The sequence below is a fragment of the Epinephelus lanceolatus genome, chromosome 8 (assembly GCF_041903045.1).
Source record: "Epinephelus lanceolatus isolate andai-2023 chromosome 8, ASM4190304v1, whole genome shotgun sequence".
Taxonomy (NCBI): domain Eukaryota; kingdom Metazoa; phylum Chordata; class Actinopteri; order Perciformes; family Serranidae; genus Epinephelus; species Epinephelus lanceolatus.
The window spans coordinates 2,815,565-2,832,051 of NC_135741.1; the positions used below are offsets into that span (position 1 = coordinate 2,815,565).

Consider the following 16,487-nt stretch of genomic DNA (forward strand, 5'->3'; position numbering starts at 1 on the left):
GTGTGTTTAATGTATGTTTAATGTGTTTAAAGTGTGTTTAATGTGTGTTAAATTTGTGTTTAATGTGTGTTTGATGTATGTTTAATGTGTCTTTAATGTGTCTTTAATGTATGTTTAAAGTGTGTTTAATGTGTGTTTAATGTGTGTTTAAAGTGTGTTTAATGTGTGTTAAATTTGTGTTTAATGTGTGTTTAAAGTGTGTTTAATGTGTATTTAATGTGCGTTTAATGTGTGTTTAATGTGTTTAAAGTGTGTTTAATGTGTGTTAAATTTGTTTAATGTGTGTTTAAAATGTGTTTAATGTGTGTTTAATGTATGTTTAAAGTGTTTAATGTGTGTTAAATTTGTGTTTAATGTGTGTTTAAAGTGTGTTTAATGTGTGTTAAATTTGTGTTTAATGTGTGTTTAAAATGTTTTTAATGTGGGTTTAATGTATGTTTAAAGTGTTTAATGTGTGTTAAATTTGTGTTTAATGTGTGTTTAATGTATGTTTAAAGTGTGTTTAATGTGTGTTAAATTTGTGTTTAATGTGTTTAATATGTGTTTAATGTGTATTTAATGTATGTTTAAAGTGTGTTTAATGTGTGTTTAATGTGTGTTAAATTTGTGTTTAATGTGTGTTTAATGTATGTTTAATGTGTGTTTAATGTATGTTTAAAGTGTGTTTAATGTATGTTTCAAGTGTGTTTAATGTGTGTTAAATTTGTGTTTAATGTGTGTTTAATATGTGTTTAATGTGTGTTTAATGTATGTTTAAAGTGTGTTTAATGTGTGTTTAATGTGTGTGTTTTTACAGAACTTCACAGAAACCCAGATGCCATCTGGTGTTTTGGAGGTGTAACTGCAGAGTGTAGTATAAATGCTCACAACAACATAGGTCACGTGCGTAGGCTGCAGCATAGAGCTGATTCACAAGTAAATCCACCTCTAGGAGGGTTTTGTGGCATTAAGAAGTGAGCACTGCAGTTTTTGTTCAGTAAGTTTGAACAGAAACTGTTTTTAAAGCCTAAGTAAAGAACCACAGCTGTTTGAGTTGCTTAGGTCATATTCCAGATGTATCCATCAGGCTGACTTTACTTTTCATGGAGTCAGAAATGTGCAGCTGGGGACACCAGTAGTCTCTGAGGAGGGGGACCTCGAGTCATTTCAGCTCATTACAAACAGCTCAGTCCTTAAAAAATGTCAGCAGCCACTGTGTTAGTAAATGATCTAGTGACCTTTGGTTTACACAGCAGCAGAGTTCTCACCTCGTACTCCAGGTCGTCCTGCCTGTCCACCTCATGGTTGGACACGTCAAAGTAGTCATCAGGGTCGTTATACTCAAACACACAGCTGGAGGGAGGAGGGAGAGAAACATTAATCCTCATCATATCTAACATGATTGATTTTTTTATTTGTGAGGACATGTCTTTATTCTCAACCTCCCCAAAAGACAACAGGTCAGGACATACAACTCATTGATCCCGTACGGTCCCCCGAGGTGAGGGAGGGGAGGGGAGGGTGGAGGTGGCGGAGGAGAGGAGGAGCCGCCTCCCCGCCCGTGGTGATGGTGGTGGTGACCTCTGTTCTTCCCCAGTGGAACGATGTTCTGGAAGCTGATGTCCGTCTGCGTGGCGTTGTCGACGCAGTCGGGGATTGCAACCATGGCAACGGAGTAGATGGAGCTGCTTCCAGTCCCGTTACCACTGCACACTAATGTACCTGAGAGGAGGAGGAGGAGGAGGAGGAGGGTCAACAACTGAGTTTCAAAAGTTTGTTTAAGTGTTATTGTGTTATTTTATCTTCATTTATTTAAACCGTGTTTGACTCTGAAATGTCGTTCATTCATTTTGAGGACATCATGAAGATCTGAGCTTGATGAGATCAGAGATGTGAATCATGTAAAATATATAACACGACACCTTATACCCATATTTAGACCACCATGCTCACTGCCTTTATATTGAGAATGAACCAACAACAAAATCAAAGTCGATGGAAGCTGTAAAGCTGAAGAATCTGTATTTACTGCGTGTGTATGTCTTTATCTTGGCAGCTGTTTGCTTGAATAAATGAAGGAGAAAAACTACAAGGTAGGAGAGGATCCAGGTGGTGCACGACTGAAACTGAAGCCGATAAGTAGAAAAAGATAAAAAGCTGCAGTTACATCAGAAAAGATGGTAAAAGTCAAGTGATAACACAAAATGATCTGATATTTAAGGAGATGAGAGGAAAACGAGGAGAGTAAATGTCAGGAGATATGAGAGGGAAAGATGAAGGAGATGAGAAAATGTGACAAGGAAGAGGAACATCATTTGAAGCGAGATGGGACGAGGAGAAACCGAGTGAAAATATTAGATGAGCCGTAATGAGGCAGGAACGTGGGAAAGAAAAGACAGAGGATAAAGTGAGGTTTGGATCAGAAGTAATCAAGAGAGATGATATTAAAAAAGAGGATTCCCGTCTGATAGCGGCTCAAAACTTCACAGAGCAATAGAGAAAGAACGAAAGGAGGTCTGACTGAATGACAAAACATGTGCTCATGCATGTTTCTGATGTTTGTTACGTGGTTTACCTTTCCTTCTGTGACTCTTGCGAACTGGACCAGGTTGGTGCAAAGGATCTTGGGAGTTCTGTGGTCTGTCCAGCGGGAGCTGAGAGGGTCTCCGTCCTCTGACCTGAGGAGACGGTGAGATCCACAGGATGACGTTTATACACAGGCAATGAGAATTAATACACCACCCAAAAAATGGAGGGAACACTTAATGGTCACAGTCTAACAGGAAGTCAGTTCAACTTCAGTGATATCTATTTGTCTGTTTTGGAAGGACAAGTCATGCTGCAGCCATACGTGCGAGCATCAACCCAGCAGCAGGACCGGTGTCTGCTCCTTTGTGTGAGGAGGAACAGGAGGAGCACTGCCAGAGCCCTACAACATGACCTCCAGCAGGCTACTGGTGTGCATGTTTCTGAGCACACTGTCAGGAACAGACTCCATGAGGGTGGCATGAGGGCCCCACGTCCTCTACAGGGACCTGTGCTCACAGCCCACAACACCAGAACTGGCAGGTCCACCACTGGCGCCACGTTCTCTTCACAGATAAGAGCAGGTGACAGGCGTCAAAGAGTCTGGAGACTCCATGGTGAGTGTTATGCGTCCCCAGACTTATGAGCAGAGCAGCAGCTCTACTCCAAGCTCGCTCCAGATGTCTGAGCTCCTCACCCTATCTCTAATGTTGTGTTCACACCAAACACAAGGCGAATTCTCACGCCTCGTTAAGGCCTTGCACACTGAGTTCATTTTTTTGGATGCGTTTTATTTTTTTAATTCCTCATCCAAAGAACATCGTTACGCACAGAACTGGAGTTACCTATCTGACTGTCACCACTGCACGAAGGGGCAGAACTGTCCTCCCTCTCTGTGTGCGGTCCACACCCTCCTCTTCATCATCATCCACCTGAATATTATTATCTGACCTGTTGAAAGTGAGCGATCTGAGTTATGAAATGATACTGTCCACTCCATTCCTCTGTCTTGTCACGGCTGTGTCCTGCTCCCACATGATTTTTTGAACATCGTCAAACGTCTCTAAATAGAAATGTCTCTTCTGATGGGTGTGAAAAACACAGGAAATCAAACATGTTCTGAAAAGTTTTGTGGCAGACAAAAGTTTCGGACTCAGTGTGGAAACGTGATTGACACAGCGTGAGGTCGCATTTGGTTTTAGACTTTGTATGAAAATAAACAGGCTCAGTGTGCAAAGATCTTTAGTTACTCATGCAAGTTTGAACATAAGAATATTTTGTGATGACTCACCTCATACACGACTGAAATCGTTGACTCGATTAATGAACTTCCGCCAGTTTGTCCTTGGCGTCATACGTCCCCGGAGCATCTCAATACTGACTCGCTATTGAGGCGTGAATCGGTCGCTGAAGATCAGATTTTTTAACTCTCACAAATAAGTGTATGACGCAAAGCTGCTTAATTCACATATGCTATGTCATTCACTTCGCCTCCGTCGCACTGTCCAGCAGGAATTCGCTTCTAATCACATTTTTACGTGCACTTTACATGTACGAACACAACATGAGGCTGAGCCCACGCTCACTTCAGCCTCCGTATATCTGCAATCTCATTCTTTTAGTCACTGCCCAGAGCTCATGACCACAGGTGAGGATTGGGAAAGCTTTGCCGTCTGGCTCAGCTCCCTCTTCACCACGACGGTCCAGCGCAGCGCCTGCATCACTGCAGACGCCACAACCAAGCACAGGAAGTTTTAAATGTAGATTTGAATGAATGAAAAAGAACCAAGGCAACGCTCAAAAAGACTTTGCACACTTAATCAAACCTTCCTCACATAAATCAGTGATTAAAAGCTGTACGGGTGACAGTCTGGGAGGAAATATTCTCTATCCATCATCAGCTTTATGGGAGTGGAACCTTATTAAAGATGACTGATAGGAGGAGGAGGATGGAGGGATGTGGGACACGAGAGTCAGTGAGGAGGCAGAGAAGTCAGTCATGGAGGAGGATCATTGAGAGCTGATGGATGGCAGCATCCGAGTGTGTTCTACCTTTATGTTTCCGTGTCTGTCCAGCGGCCGCAGGGAGTCACTCCAGCCTTTTTGCTAATGAGAGAGAGGGAGACAGAGATAGATGGTGTTAGCAGGCGGGGAGGAGAGGAGGTAGCCCCGAGGAGTAAAACATCAAGGAGAGAGAAAAGCGAGAGAAAACACAGGAAGCAGAGACGTGAACATTAAAGACAGTTTGTATTTGTTTGTTGGCAGAAAGTATCCATGCATAATGTTGGTGTACGGTGGTGTTTATTATATTTTAAAATAATTTCTGATATTGTTTATTTTCTTGGTTGTAATTTAATAGAAAGAGTGTTGTAAAGGCTCCACACAGCCACGTTCAGTGTACACTTTTATACCTGTTAAGACCTCGTTAATGTTTGTTTCTCACTGTGAGTCTGTTCATGATGTATTGTTTTGTAGGGTTTTCTCCTACAATATATTCTATTTCATTTTGATATCATTTTCTAAAATACTCTAAATTAATATATCAAATCAAATCAGACTGTCCTTTTTTTACTTTAATAACAAAAAAGTTAAGCTCCGCCCAGACTCAACCTAAGCAGAGGTGTAATCAGACAGACTGAGGACACCTGTGTGTGAGTGTCACACAGGGAAGACAACAGAAACAAGAGTCAAGCTTTAATGGAAGTTAAATGTTCCTGTCAGCAGGAGGAAATGAAAATTGTGTCTCCAGCTTCATATGTGATCAGCTGAGGATGTTGCATCTTCCACAGTGAGTGTGTTTCATTGACAGAAGTATTAGTTTCATCAAAATCCCTTCTTTTGAGTCTCTGCTGAGGTGCAGTACACAGTCCAGGAGATTTCCTCTTCATCAAAGAAAAGAAAATGTGGTCCTGAAATTCAAACACAACTCTAAACTGAATCATTAGAGAAAAATGTTGGCATTGTACGTTTCTACAAACCATGTATATGTTACATTTGTACATTATTATGTAGCAGATACATCTAAACTTAACGTTTCAACAACACTGTGGTTAACAGGTGGTCAGGTTTAGGCACAAAAATCACCTATAACTAGTTCATACCCACTGGTAGCTTTGTCACCTTCTACCTATGCCAGTCCTCAATGCCTATGTGCAGTTTCACATAGATTGAACGTGGGACAGACAGAATGACTGACTGACAGAATGACACACTGACAGTTTCCATGATTATGTACAGCACACCATACCATGACTTAGTCATACCAAACATTAGAAACAACACCAACATTGGTCCACAGGGGGAGCCACAGCGATCGGTCACATTTTAGCCATTTTGAAGCATGTTTCTGTTGTTATAGCGCCACCCAGTTGCCAATTAGAGTTAAATTTCTCCAGTCACCTTGAGGCGTCCTGTTCTACATATCTACCAAGTTTAGTAAAAATCCATATGGCGGTTAGGCCTAGATAAGAAATGAGCTCTCTAGCGCCCCCATTTTGTTTGATGGGGTCAATAATGGAGGGGTCCCCTCAGATTATGTGTGGTCATATGCCTACAAAGTTGCGTGGTGATGGGTGAAACCCTTGAGATGTTATACACCTTTATGTGATGAGCCACGCCCTCCGCAATATTCATTGCCTTATAGAAGCTCAGTTTTAGTAAGTTTTCCAACTTTTGCCAAGAGGGAACTTTAGATATTGGTCCCTAGATTATGTTCACCCAGTTTCATGCAGATCGCTCAAACTTCCTAGGAAGAGATCCATTTGAAGTGTTTTTCAAAAAATTCAAAATGGCGGAAAATCTATAAAGCGGAAGTTATGGGTTCTTGAGGCAAATGTGTTCCTCATGAGGAGAGGCATCTCTGTGCAAAGTTTCATGTCTCTACAACATACGGGGCATGAGATATGATATGATGATATGATATCAAAGTTTGACATTTCAATCATTTGCTATAGCGCCCCCCTTTGGCCAATTGATGTAATATTGCTTCACTCACATTCTCCCATGACCCTCTACCACTGTGCCAAATTTCACATGGATTGACCAAGTCAGTCAGGAGAAAAACCAGTGGATGTGCCAGATCTGCTGCTAAATTTAAGCAGCGAGAGCAGTGTATACTTATACTGCACAAACACAGACGTGATGTCATTCAGGCTGACATAAAACCATATTGTGAACATCACTGTTAATGCAGGCAGTTATTTGTCATCTGCTGAAGCTACCATGGCTCTTGTCCTGTAGACTGACATTGTTTGTCTTGTCAGCTGACAGTTACCTGGTTGCTGCCGCTGGCTGAAACATCACCCTCAATTTCAACAATTTAGTTTAGCTGATACTATGGGAGGACCATTAAATCAAATGTAACTACAGTACAACTTCACAGCACACAACGGGCATGTCAAAAGAAACCCACCTGGTGTTTTGCTGAAGCAGACTGCAGGCAGAGCAGAGGCTAACTCACAGGGCTGTGTCTAACCTTTGGTTCACTCCCACCTCAATCAGCAGCTCATAACTGGCTTCCATACAACGAGCCGCCAGCCACACTCATTAGCATAAGTAATGAGTGTGTACGGGTGTCACTCAGGGGGCAATATGAAAAGAAACACCTACAAATGAAGATGGAGGTAATTATGTATGAGTTCAGTGTGTGTGTGTGTGTGTGAGACAGAAGTGTAATAATGAAAATACTGTGTGTGTCTTTATTATTAGATTTTCAAGTGTGCAGGAATCATCACTGATGAAGTTATCGTCTGCAGACACACAGGCATCAAACTAATACCTGAAGACACAGATGCAGACGGCATCTGAGTACACACGCTAACCCGCTACTTCCAGGTGAGAGACACACACACACACACACACACAGACACACACACACACAGGCTCATGAATACTTGCATGGTTGCACACGGACACACAGCTCTGCCTAACACAGCTCTCCTCCTCCCTGCCTTTGTTTCAGAGCTGATTGTTATGCATTACATGGTCTCTGCAGGTTGTCTGGCTGTGTGTGTGTGTGTGTGTGTGTGTGTCAATGAACATAAGGCCTGAGCCAGTCAATACTCACTCAATAACAACAATCATCTATCAGGCCTGTTGTGGTCTGGTCACTGATTGTGTTTCATCTGCCATTAAGAAGGTCAGCCTGGAATTTCCACCCTGACAAAACACATTTCTCTTGGAGACAATAGTGAGTGAGTGAGTGTGTGTGTGTGTGTGTGTGTGTGTGTGTGTGTGTCCTTTTGTGTATGTCGAACACACGCATTTGTTCTTCAGTATGTGGTTAAAACACGTTGTCATCATCATCAACTCGTGAAATGATGCCGCCTTGTCAGCGGACCTATACGTTAAATATGACGCGCTGGGCACCTCCTGCATCATTTTTGGACGTTCTGGGATAGCGTGTCATTTTACACTTGTTACATGCTTTACGTCTTTTTAAAAATAACATACAACACCACGTTTTTAGGGTAACTGCTTTTACCCCCACATTCTCCTCCTCCTCTTCTTGGCCAGTTGCATTAACATGTAGAAACATGCCCACTGCCCTCCCTGCGGTCTCCATGGGTCCTCAGCTTCTCTGTATTGAGGGGGCTAACGCTAGCTAGCTAGCAGTGCTGATCATTCGGCGATTATAGCCTGTAAAGCTCCCGGTGGCTGAACGCGTTGTTGATGAAAACATTGTGCCTACTCTCTGGTGTTCCTTCAGGTGTTCATGGTGACTAATCGGCTTCATTTTGAGCCACAAAACCCTTTTAGCATTGTTAACTATGTTAGCACCACTAGCTGTGCTGACACTGCTAGCAGTAGCAACAGAGCTAACAGTGATCAACAATGCTAAAAGGGTTTTACAGCTAAAAATTGAGCCGTGTCCTCACAGGGGCGAGCTGGGAGGGGACCAGAGGTTGGGCACAGTGTTTCCATAACAGCGCTGTTGGGTGAGTAGTAAATGAGCTGACAAAGTGGGCCCCACGTTTCATGCCGGGGCTACCAGGGTACTAAGTGGGTATGGGCTAAGTCCCGCCCTCAGACGTGATGAGCCAATCACAGTGCGTATAGCCATTCCCATACACTCGGACATTCTCTGCCTGGACGTCCATTGAAATGCATTACAGAAAGTCAGTTTTGTTCGGTTTTATGAGCTTTTTCTGAGATTTGAAGTTTAAAAATGGTCAAACGGTGTGCATGGGGTACATGCAACTCTGACACAAGGTATCCTGAGAGGCTGGGCGACCAGGTGTATTTTTTACACTTTAAACCACATCTCAAGCGAGAAAAGTGTCTCCTTTGGATAAAGTTGTGTGGTAACGTTAGACCACAACATCAACTCAACGTGAATAAGATTAACAATGATGTCTACATCTGTTCTAAGGTAAGTCAACATTGTGTTTGAGGCAACATATTGTCACTTTGCTGGAAAGAAATATAAAGTTATCTTTAACATCTCTAGCTAACGTTAGCTAAAGTTAGCCTAACGTTAGCTCCTAGCTGCGTTGTTCATCATGTCACCTTGTTTGCTGGGAGTTCATTAGCCTATTTTGTTCTAGTTTTGTACTTTGGTGATCGTACATCATTGTTAGCTGTTGTCCAAAGGGCTCTAGTTAAGCTAACGTTAACTTCTGGAGCTTAGCTTCATTAACTTATCTGTAATGGCAGAGATAACAAAGGTTGGCAAACGTTATGCTGAATGATTCAGTGTAAATACTGTAGCACCAAACTAACGGAGAGACACTCTTGGTAAAGATGGTAAAAAGGCCGTTATCCTTTTCTCATATTCTGAGCCAAAAACCTTAACTTCAGTGGCACTTTAACTTGTTGTCTTTGATGGTGACGGCAACCAGATGCGGTTCACAAGCGTACACTGTGACCTGTAAATTTTGGCTTGTAATTTAAGCTTTTCATCGACCTTCTCAACAATAAAATGATGAATATATCCCTCCAATGCGTAGTTTAGGCCCTTTTGGTTACTTCTCAATGACATCTGATCGTTATGTCCCCAAAAATCATCAATTGCCTCCTGTGAAATGCCGTGTACTGTGACACCTGCCATAGCCATAGGTCAATTGGCATGGGGCCATTATGGAACCTGTGGACAATCCCATATAGGGCCCATTTTGCAGCTCAGTTACTACCTACATGGGCCCCACGTCCAAATGTTAGCTGTATTTTTCAGTTTAAAATGTTTCACAGTGTCAGTTTACAGAGTTTCTAAGTTCTTGTCATTGTATTTAACGACTGTCTTTATCTCGTGACAGTAACCTTGATACACTCTGTGTTAGCGGCTGTAGTTACAAGTGAGTGTGTCTGTGTGTAGACAATGAACATGCAGGTAGATGATTTAAAGGATGGGACAGGCGGATCTGAATATTCAGCACACCAGTATCATTGTCTTTGTTTGTCTGTGTGGATTTGGCAGTCGACTGTGAGAGTGTGTGATGATAATTACAACATCCCCCGGCTGCCTGCTGAGCTCCTGCTCATTATACTATAACTGTGTATGTGTGGTTACAGGGACGGCAACAATAAGAGTCCCGACTGTGCTCCGCCACATTAGCCCAACAGAAATCACAGCTAAGCGAAGTGTGAAATTAATAACTGAACGAGAGAAAAGAGCTGACTGTTCTCTTCTGTTGGGTATGACCTGCTATCTTCCAAACAACAGCTGGCTTTCACCTCATGGGGCTCTGTAGGTCCGGACAGGACGGCTCTCACTCAGGAGCCTGTTGTGTTTTATCTCAGTCGGATGGAGATGGATTATTGATCATTTTCAACAGGTAGAGACACAGAGGCGCTCAATATTCCCTGAGAAACACGTATAACTCTGCATTATTTGATGGCATGTGGGAACCAAGAGGCCAGTTAGCAATTTCCCTCGACTTTTAGATTACGGAGGATGAAGGTGAGACTTCATTACTCTTCATTAGTGGTGTGATATTGATTGTGATACAGACCAGTCCCACACATTGTTATCAGTCTGCGCCTTCATTATGTTCCAGAATACTTCAGTCACTATTGACCAGTTGACCCAGTGGATTGATTTTTAACCCACCCTGTAGTCTCAGAGAGAAGTGAGTGAAATCAGATATGTTAATGAAACAGTAAAGCTTTTCTGTTACAGTCCTGTAAGTGCTGCCAGCCTATTAATTGTGGTAATATGCTATTTCAACCCAGTCTCATGGCGTTGAATACCAGTGTTTGGGCAGTGACTTCCAGCGTCAGACACTGACGAAAAAAGCCATCCTGTCACGCCGGCATGATACGCTGCCAGTCGCTGTTATTGTATAATGTTGTGTACGAGTGCACGAGTTTGCACGCTGGAATATGTTGTGTTGACTCGCTTCATACACGTGAATAACTCGCATCATACACACATGAAATCGCTGAATCGATTAATGACCTTCTGCCAGTACCTCCTCAGTGTCATGTGTCCCTGGAGGATCTCAGTGGTGATTGGCTATCACAGGGCGAAGCGATAGCTAAAGCTCAGATTTTTCAATGCTGAAGAAAAAGCGTATGGTGCTAAAATAAACTACTCTCTCAAGTCAGGTCACTTGCTTTGCGTGTTTTCATTCATGTGGCATCCATCGCGACGCCCAGCGGGAATTCGCATATAATCACGTCTTTGCATTGACATTACCTGTAGTTCACTTGTGCAAATTGTTTTATTTGCACCTGGTGTGAACACAACGTAACGGCCCCCGGCAGCATCGGGGGACACAACATAAGATAAGGCAGCGGAAGTCCAAGTAAGGCAGGTGGGAGTGGTGGTGTATGGGTCCTACAACCACTGACTTTCACCTGGGAGGCTGGTGTTGGCTTCCCCTATGATTATAAAGCCAAACCCTGTTCTTTTTTCCTAAACACAAACGTGTGTTTGTTGTTGAAGGAAAAAAACGCCAATTTGCGGTGTTGTACTGACGTAGTGCTTTTATTTTGACAGAGACTGTATGCAAACTGTGCATTTCCTGTGAAAACAGAAGTGTGTTTTGAAAACAGACAATGCATGTAACAGGCTGAAGTTGACACGGCGTCCCAGAACGTCAACAACCAACACACCCAGGGTACCTAGCACGCCATATGTGGACGTGGAAAGTCCATGACCAAACATGGACATGTGACAAGGTCACAGTGAGGATGTTGGTGATGTTGAAAACTCTGGCATTTAAGCGCACCTGCCGCACATCTAAATTGAAAACAATAAAATTAAGGGTGCAAAAAAACGGCCCCTAAGGAAACGCCCTCAAGCATGTCTATATGTAAGTGTTTGACACATATACACTTTGACCTGTTTTGGTGCTTAATGAAAACTCAGGGCATCACTGGCGTTGTAAAGATTCACCCTCTGGGGAACATGAATGCCTGCTTTGTATTTCACAGCAGATATTTTTCGCTTTGTGTCACACCAGCACAGCAGACAGACAGCCACCAGCTGCGCCTCACTGCCGGTTCAGAATGACACCCGACATGTAAACAGGCAGCACAACTGATTAAAATGAAAATATTGACAAGTTAAAAAGCTCGACTCAAACAGAAGGCGTGCCTTCAGTTTACAGGCTTGCTGGGTTTGTAAATAGGACTCAGATGCCGCAGCTTTAAACAGTTCTGATCACTGTAACGCGTCAACATATGGAGCCGATGCTGATTACTGGGATTGTCCTGTACTGTTGTCGCCATGTGTTCAGCGTGTCAGAGTATCCATCACTATCACCTCCCGCGGCTTCAACACGTTTTTCCTCCTCGCTCATTAACTATTTACTGATTCCATCAACACACACTTCCACCACATCCATCAATACACACACACACACACAAACAGAAATAGTTCCAAATCAACACACTCTCCTCTGGCATTTATCTCTTTCACCCACGCAGTCCCTGCAGTGCATGAACACACACACACACACACACACACACTCTGTGGAGAAAGAGACGGGACGAGGGATCCATTTTTCATTCCCAGCATGCCGAGAGGAAAGCAGAGATACTATAATCATCCCCGCGAGAGGGGGAGCTAAAGAAGGAGACAGGGAGTGGTCAGGGAGAGAAGGAGAGGAAGAAGGAGATGAAGGATGAATCCAGACGGGGATAAAGGATAAGGTCGGAAAACAGTGGAAGAAAAAAAGGGGGGTGGTGTGAAAATGCAAAACACCAGACGATGGAAGATGAAAGTGGGAGAAAAGAGAGAGAAGGGGGTCTGAACCATTAGAAAGAGATTTCTGCTCTCTTTCTCTTTTCACTCACCCCTCACCTCTATCAATCCTCTGGACTTTCAGAGTCTAATGGAAGTCAAGCTGAGGATTGAGGCCGAGAGCAGACGGGAAGATCACAGAGAACTACAAAGACCACACAGCCCCCATGGAGAAGGGACTTTATTCAGGCAGTGTGTCAGAAGACAGACCTTATCTGCACATCGAACGTCCTTTGAAAAGAGAAAAACAGTCGTGACATCTGAACAGACTCTGGGGACGATGGAAAAAAAATGAAAAGCTGTAAAAAAATGTTTTAGAAGGTTGGTGAATCAAAAAACAGAAGATGCAAGACAGACTGAGAGAGAATTTGAAGAATACATCATGTCACTGATGGAGATACGCACTGATAGTATTGAGCAGAAATTTGCATAAAACCAAAGGATTATTTGACCGCACTGTAATGAATGTTGTCAGATGTGTCGTAGTGAAGCTGCTGGATTTTGGACGCAGTTGACCCCTGTTAAATTAGGAGATAATTATTAAGAGTTAAAGAGGCAACAGATGGGATTTGGGGTTTTTTAGCTTGGCGCCACCTAGCGTCAGCGGTGTTGCATCACACTGTTGCAACGACCAAATTGAGCGTGGGGATCAGAGATAATCAATAAAATGTAGGCTGTAAAGCCACCAGTATACCTCTATGTATATGTAGAATGAGAAGGTGTGTGGATACACACTGGACTGAGCAACGATTATCAGATTTATCTGAAGAAAAAACAAATAGTAATGCAAATAATTATAGCAGAATGCACAGTACCAGTACAAACAGCTCACAGTAAATGATACCAATATGTACAGTATCAGTACAAACAACAGTAGACACAGTGGAATTATACCAATATGCACATGTAAACAGTCCCCATTCTAGAATAAACGCTACCGTATGGAAACCATGCGGCCGGTTGGAGCTCAAATTGAATGGGAAACAAAGTCCAGTGTTCACTTAGCTGGGCGTAACTTAGCTGGGCGATGTCCGTGGATAGCTGCCTCCGTGAGAAGAGAACAGAAGGAAGGGAGGGGGGTATCACTGTCCAAGGGCTGCAGTAGAATGGCAACCAGGATGTCAGCCGACCAACACTCGCTACCCGCTCCCTGGTTGTGGTGATTTGCGATGCTGGCCAGCTAGGAATGAACTAGCAGCCAGTACAGTACAGTCCTCTCTGGTCTAGCTAACATTTAGCCATGTTACTTACTGATCCATTAGAAAGAAAGCTAGCTGGACATGGGTTTTGAAGCCTCTTTGGTCACGGAGCTCCCTCCATCTCTTGAACGCCTGACTGAGGTTTACTCTTGTTTTTCCTCTTCTTTTATCACTCTCCTATTTGATCTTCTTTGCCTCCTCACACAGAGGAGCTCCTTTTCTTTTGCTAGGCCGTTTTTCACTTGTCTCCAAACTTTGTCCGTCTGCCATTGTGCTCGTGACTCAACTATCTCATGCCCAACTCCTCATAAGGACCAGCTCCAGTCCCTGATTGGCTGACCGACCAGTTTCACAATACATGACGCATTTTCTACCGTAAAGCAGATTTATTCTGCAAAATTTTGGCACCGGTGGCAGAAGCTTATTGCAAAGATTGCAAAGCCACTAAGTAACCTATGTAAACGCTGATAGTCTGATTTTACTGTGGACACTACCCTGTGCAACCCACATTATTTTCATCATGATATATTTAGGAAAAGATGCTATTTGCTGCCTCTTTAAATTTTTATTTCCTCATCGTCTCTTGTTTATTGAAACAGTTTTTTTCTAGACTGGGGGCGTTGAGCAACTGCTAATATCGCGTAGTGGGGAGGGCCGGCTCTGTGCTTGAGACTGTTCCAAAAACAGAAATGTCAAAATGCAATCATCTGATTTCTGCACAGACAAGAAAAATAACAAGATTAAAAAGCCAGATCTGGATGAGATGGTGGAAAGAGAGATGACTGTGTCAACACAGTCAATACTCCATTTGTTCTGATAAACAGCCCACAGTACACTCACACAGTTTTTGGCAGACTGAAACTTGTCATATTCTTAATGGAACAGAGCCAACTGGGACAGACAGGCATCATTAGATACCACAGACTGATTCTGTCACCTGACCGTCATCAGAAACTGGCAGAAACTATAAGGTACTCAGGCCAACTTGGTCCAATCAGCCATTAGACACAGATTATAATAATTATAATCAACCCTCTCACATATTCTGGATAATAACTCTAAAAATGGATCTGCATCCTAATAAACAGAGCTGGTTAAAGTCTCTACAAAGACATTTCAAAGATAGGTTTCATCTGACGAGAGGACACGCAGCCACCACAGAGGAAGAGCAAAAAAAAAAAAAAAAGAGAAACACTATCGAAGAATCCAAATGAGTGCGTGCACATCTGCAGTCTCATGGAACACACACCTCAGACACCTCATCACACACACACCTGCTCTCACACAGAGGAAAAACACAGCTGTTGTGTTTATAGATTTTCGGAGCTTCACAGAGCTCAGACCTCAAGTGTTTCCTCCAAACACTCTTAATTATGATTTATAATCCGAACACATTTACATTTTACCTTCCAGGCATTTCTCTGATGCTTCTGTCAGAGCAACAATAATCCACATTTCCTCCTACGTAAACGTCTGCTCCTGTTTCTCTCTCTGATGTTTGTCTTTACACCACAGACTGGAAGAGACAACTATTTCCATACAGAGTCTATAGACAGAAACCAGTCTGCAAACTGCAGTCAGAGCATTAAACCCTTTGTATGTGCACGAACCACCCTGACCTCAACTCTTCTGTTTGATTAGAGATGTAGCTTTGTTCATGCCTGAAGTTTGAAGCCTGACGTTGCCTGAAAATAAATATAGGAAAAGCTGTTGTAGATGAGTCACAGTCAGTACGTTTACATGCACAGTTTAATTCCACTTTTAATCGGAATGAAAGGCCATTCCGATTAAAAGTGGTCATGTAAACGGTCATTCCGATTGAAAATTAAATCCGATTAAAGGGGGTGGTTTATTCCATTTGTCATTCCGAATGAAAGAATTTTGTGTGCATGTATACACTCATTCCTCTTTAAATTCATTCCGGTCTTTCTGCGCATGCTCGTTTCCTTGCCCTTCTGGCGCGATGACGTATATAGCGCGCATAGCAACAGGCTGAGATAGAGCAGTTGGACTTGTTGCACTCACCGGTTTCCATTCGCCACAGCACGGTCTTCTGCCTCCCTTCACCTCCTCAACAGACGAAGCATTAGCAGAACATCTGTAGCTATTTTTGTAATATTCACTATGATTATTATAGCAAGTGATTACATGACTTATTTTTTTGGAGGTAGTAATTAAAAAAAAAAAAAAAATTCTCCGCCTCAGCATCATTCTGGACAGCACCCTCTCAATTGCACCTCATATTCAAAACATCACCCAGACTGCTTTCTTCCACCTCTGCAACATCTCCAGACTCCGCCCATCACTGTCCCAATCCAGCACTGAAATCCTGGTTCACTCATTTGGCACATCCTCTATCGACTACTGCCACACCCTCCTCACCGGCCTCCCCACCAAACTCATCAACAGACTGCAAATCATTCAGAACTCGGCCGCCCGGATCTCCGCCTGCACCAAACCATCTGACCACATCACCCCTGCTCTCATCCAACTTCACTTGCTCCCTGTACAATACTGCATCCACTACAAAAACCTTCTCTTTTTATTAATTAATTAATTAATTAGTTTATTAATCTGTTGGCGTTGCCAGCTCCAAT

At 43.0% G+C, this 16,487-nt stretch overlaps 1 protein-coding gene across 1 annotated transcript in view; it reads right to left on the reverse strand.

Moving 5' to 3' along the window:
• The window catches only part of LOC117258602 (PDZ domain-containing protein 4-like), a 76,973-nt gene that overhangs the window by 37,015 nt on the left and 23,471 nt on the right, over window positions 1–16,487 (reverse strand). The window contains exons 2-5 of the mRNA XM_033629641.2: window positions 4,558–4,611; window positions 2,555–2,657; window positions 1,452–1,701; window positions 1,248–1,332 (exon numbers count right to left, since the gene is read on the reverse strand). Of these exons, the coding sequence (XP_033485532.2) occupies window positions 1,248–1,332; window positions 1,452–1,701; window positions 2,555–2,657; window positions 4,558–4,611 (492 nt within the window). The remainder of the gene's footprint in view (window positions 1–1,247; window positions 1,333–1,451; window positions 1,702–2,554; window positions 2,658–4,557; window positions 4,612–16,487) is intronic.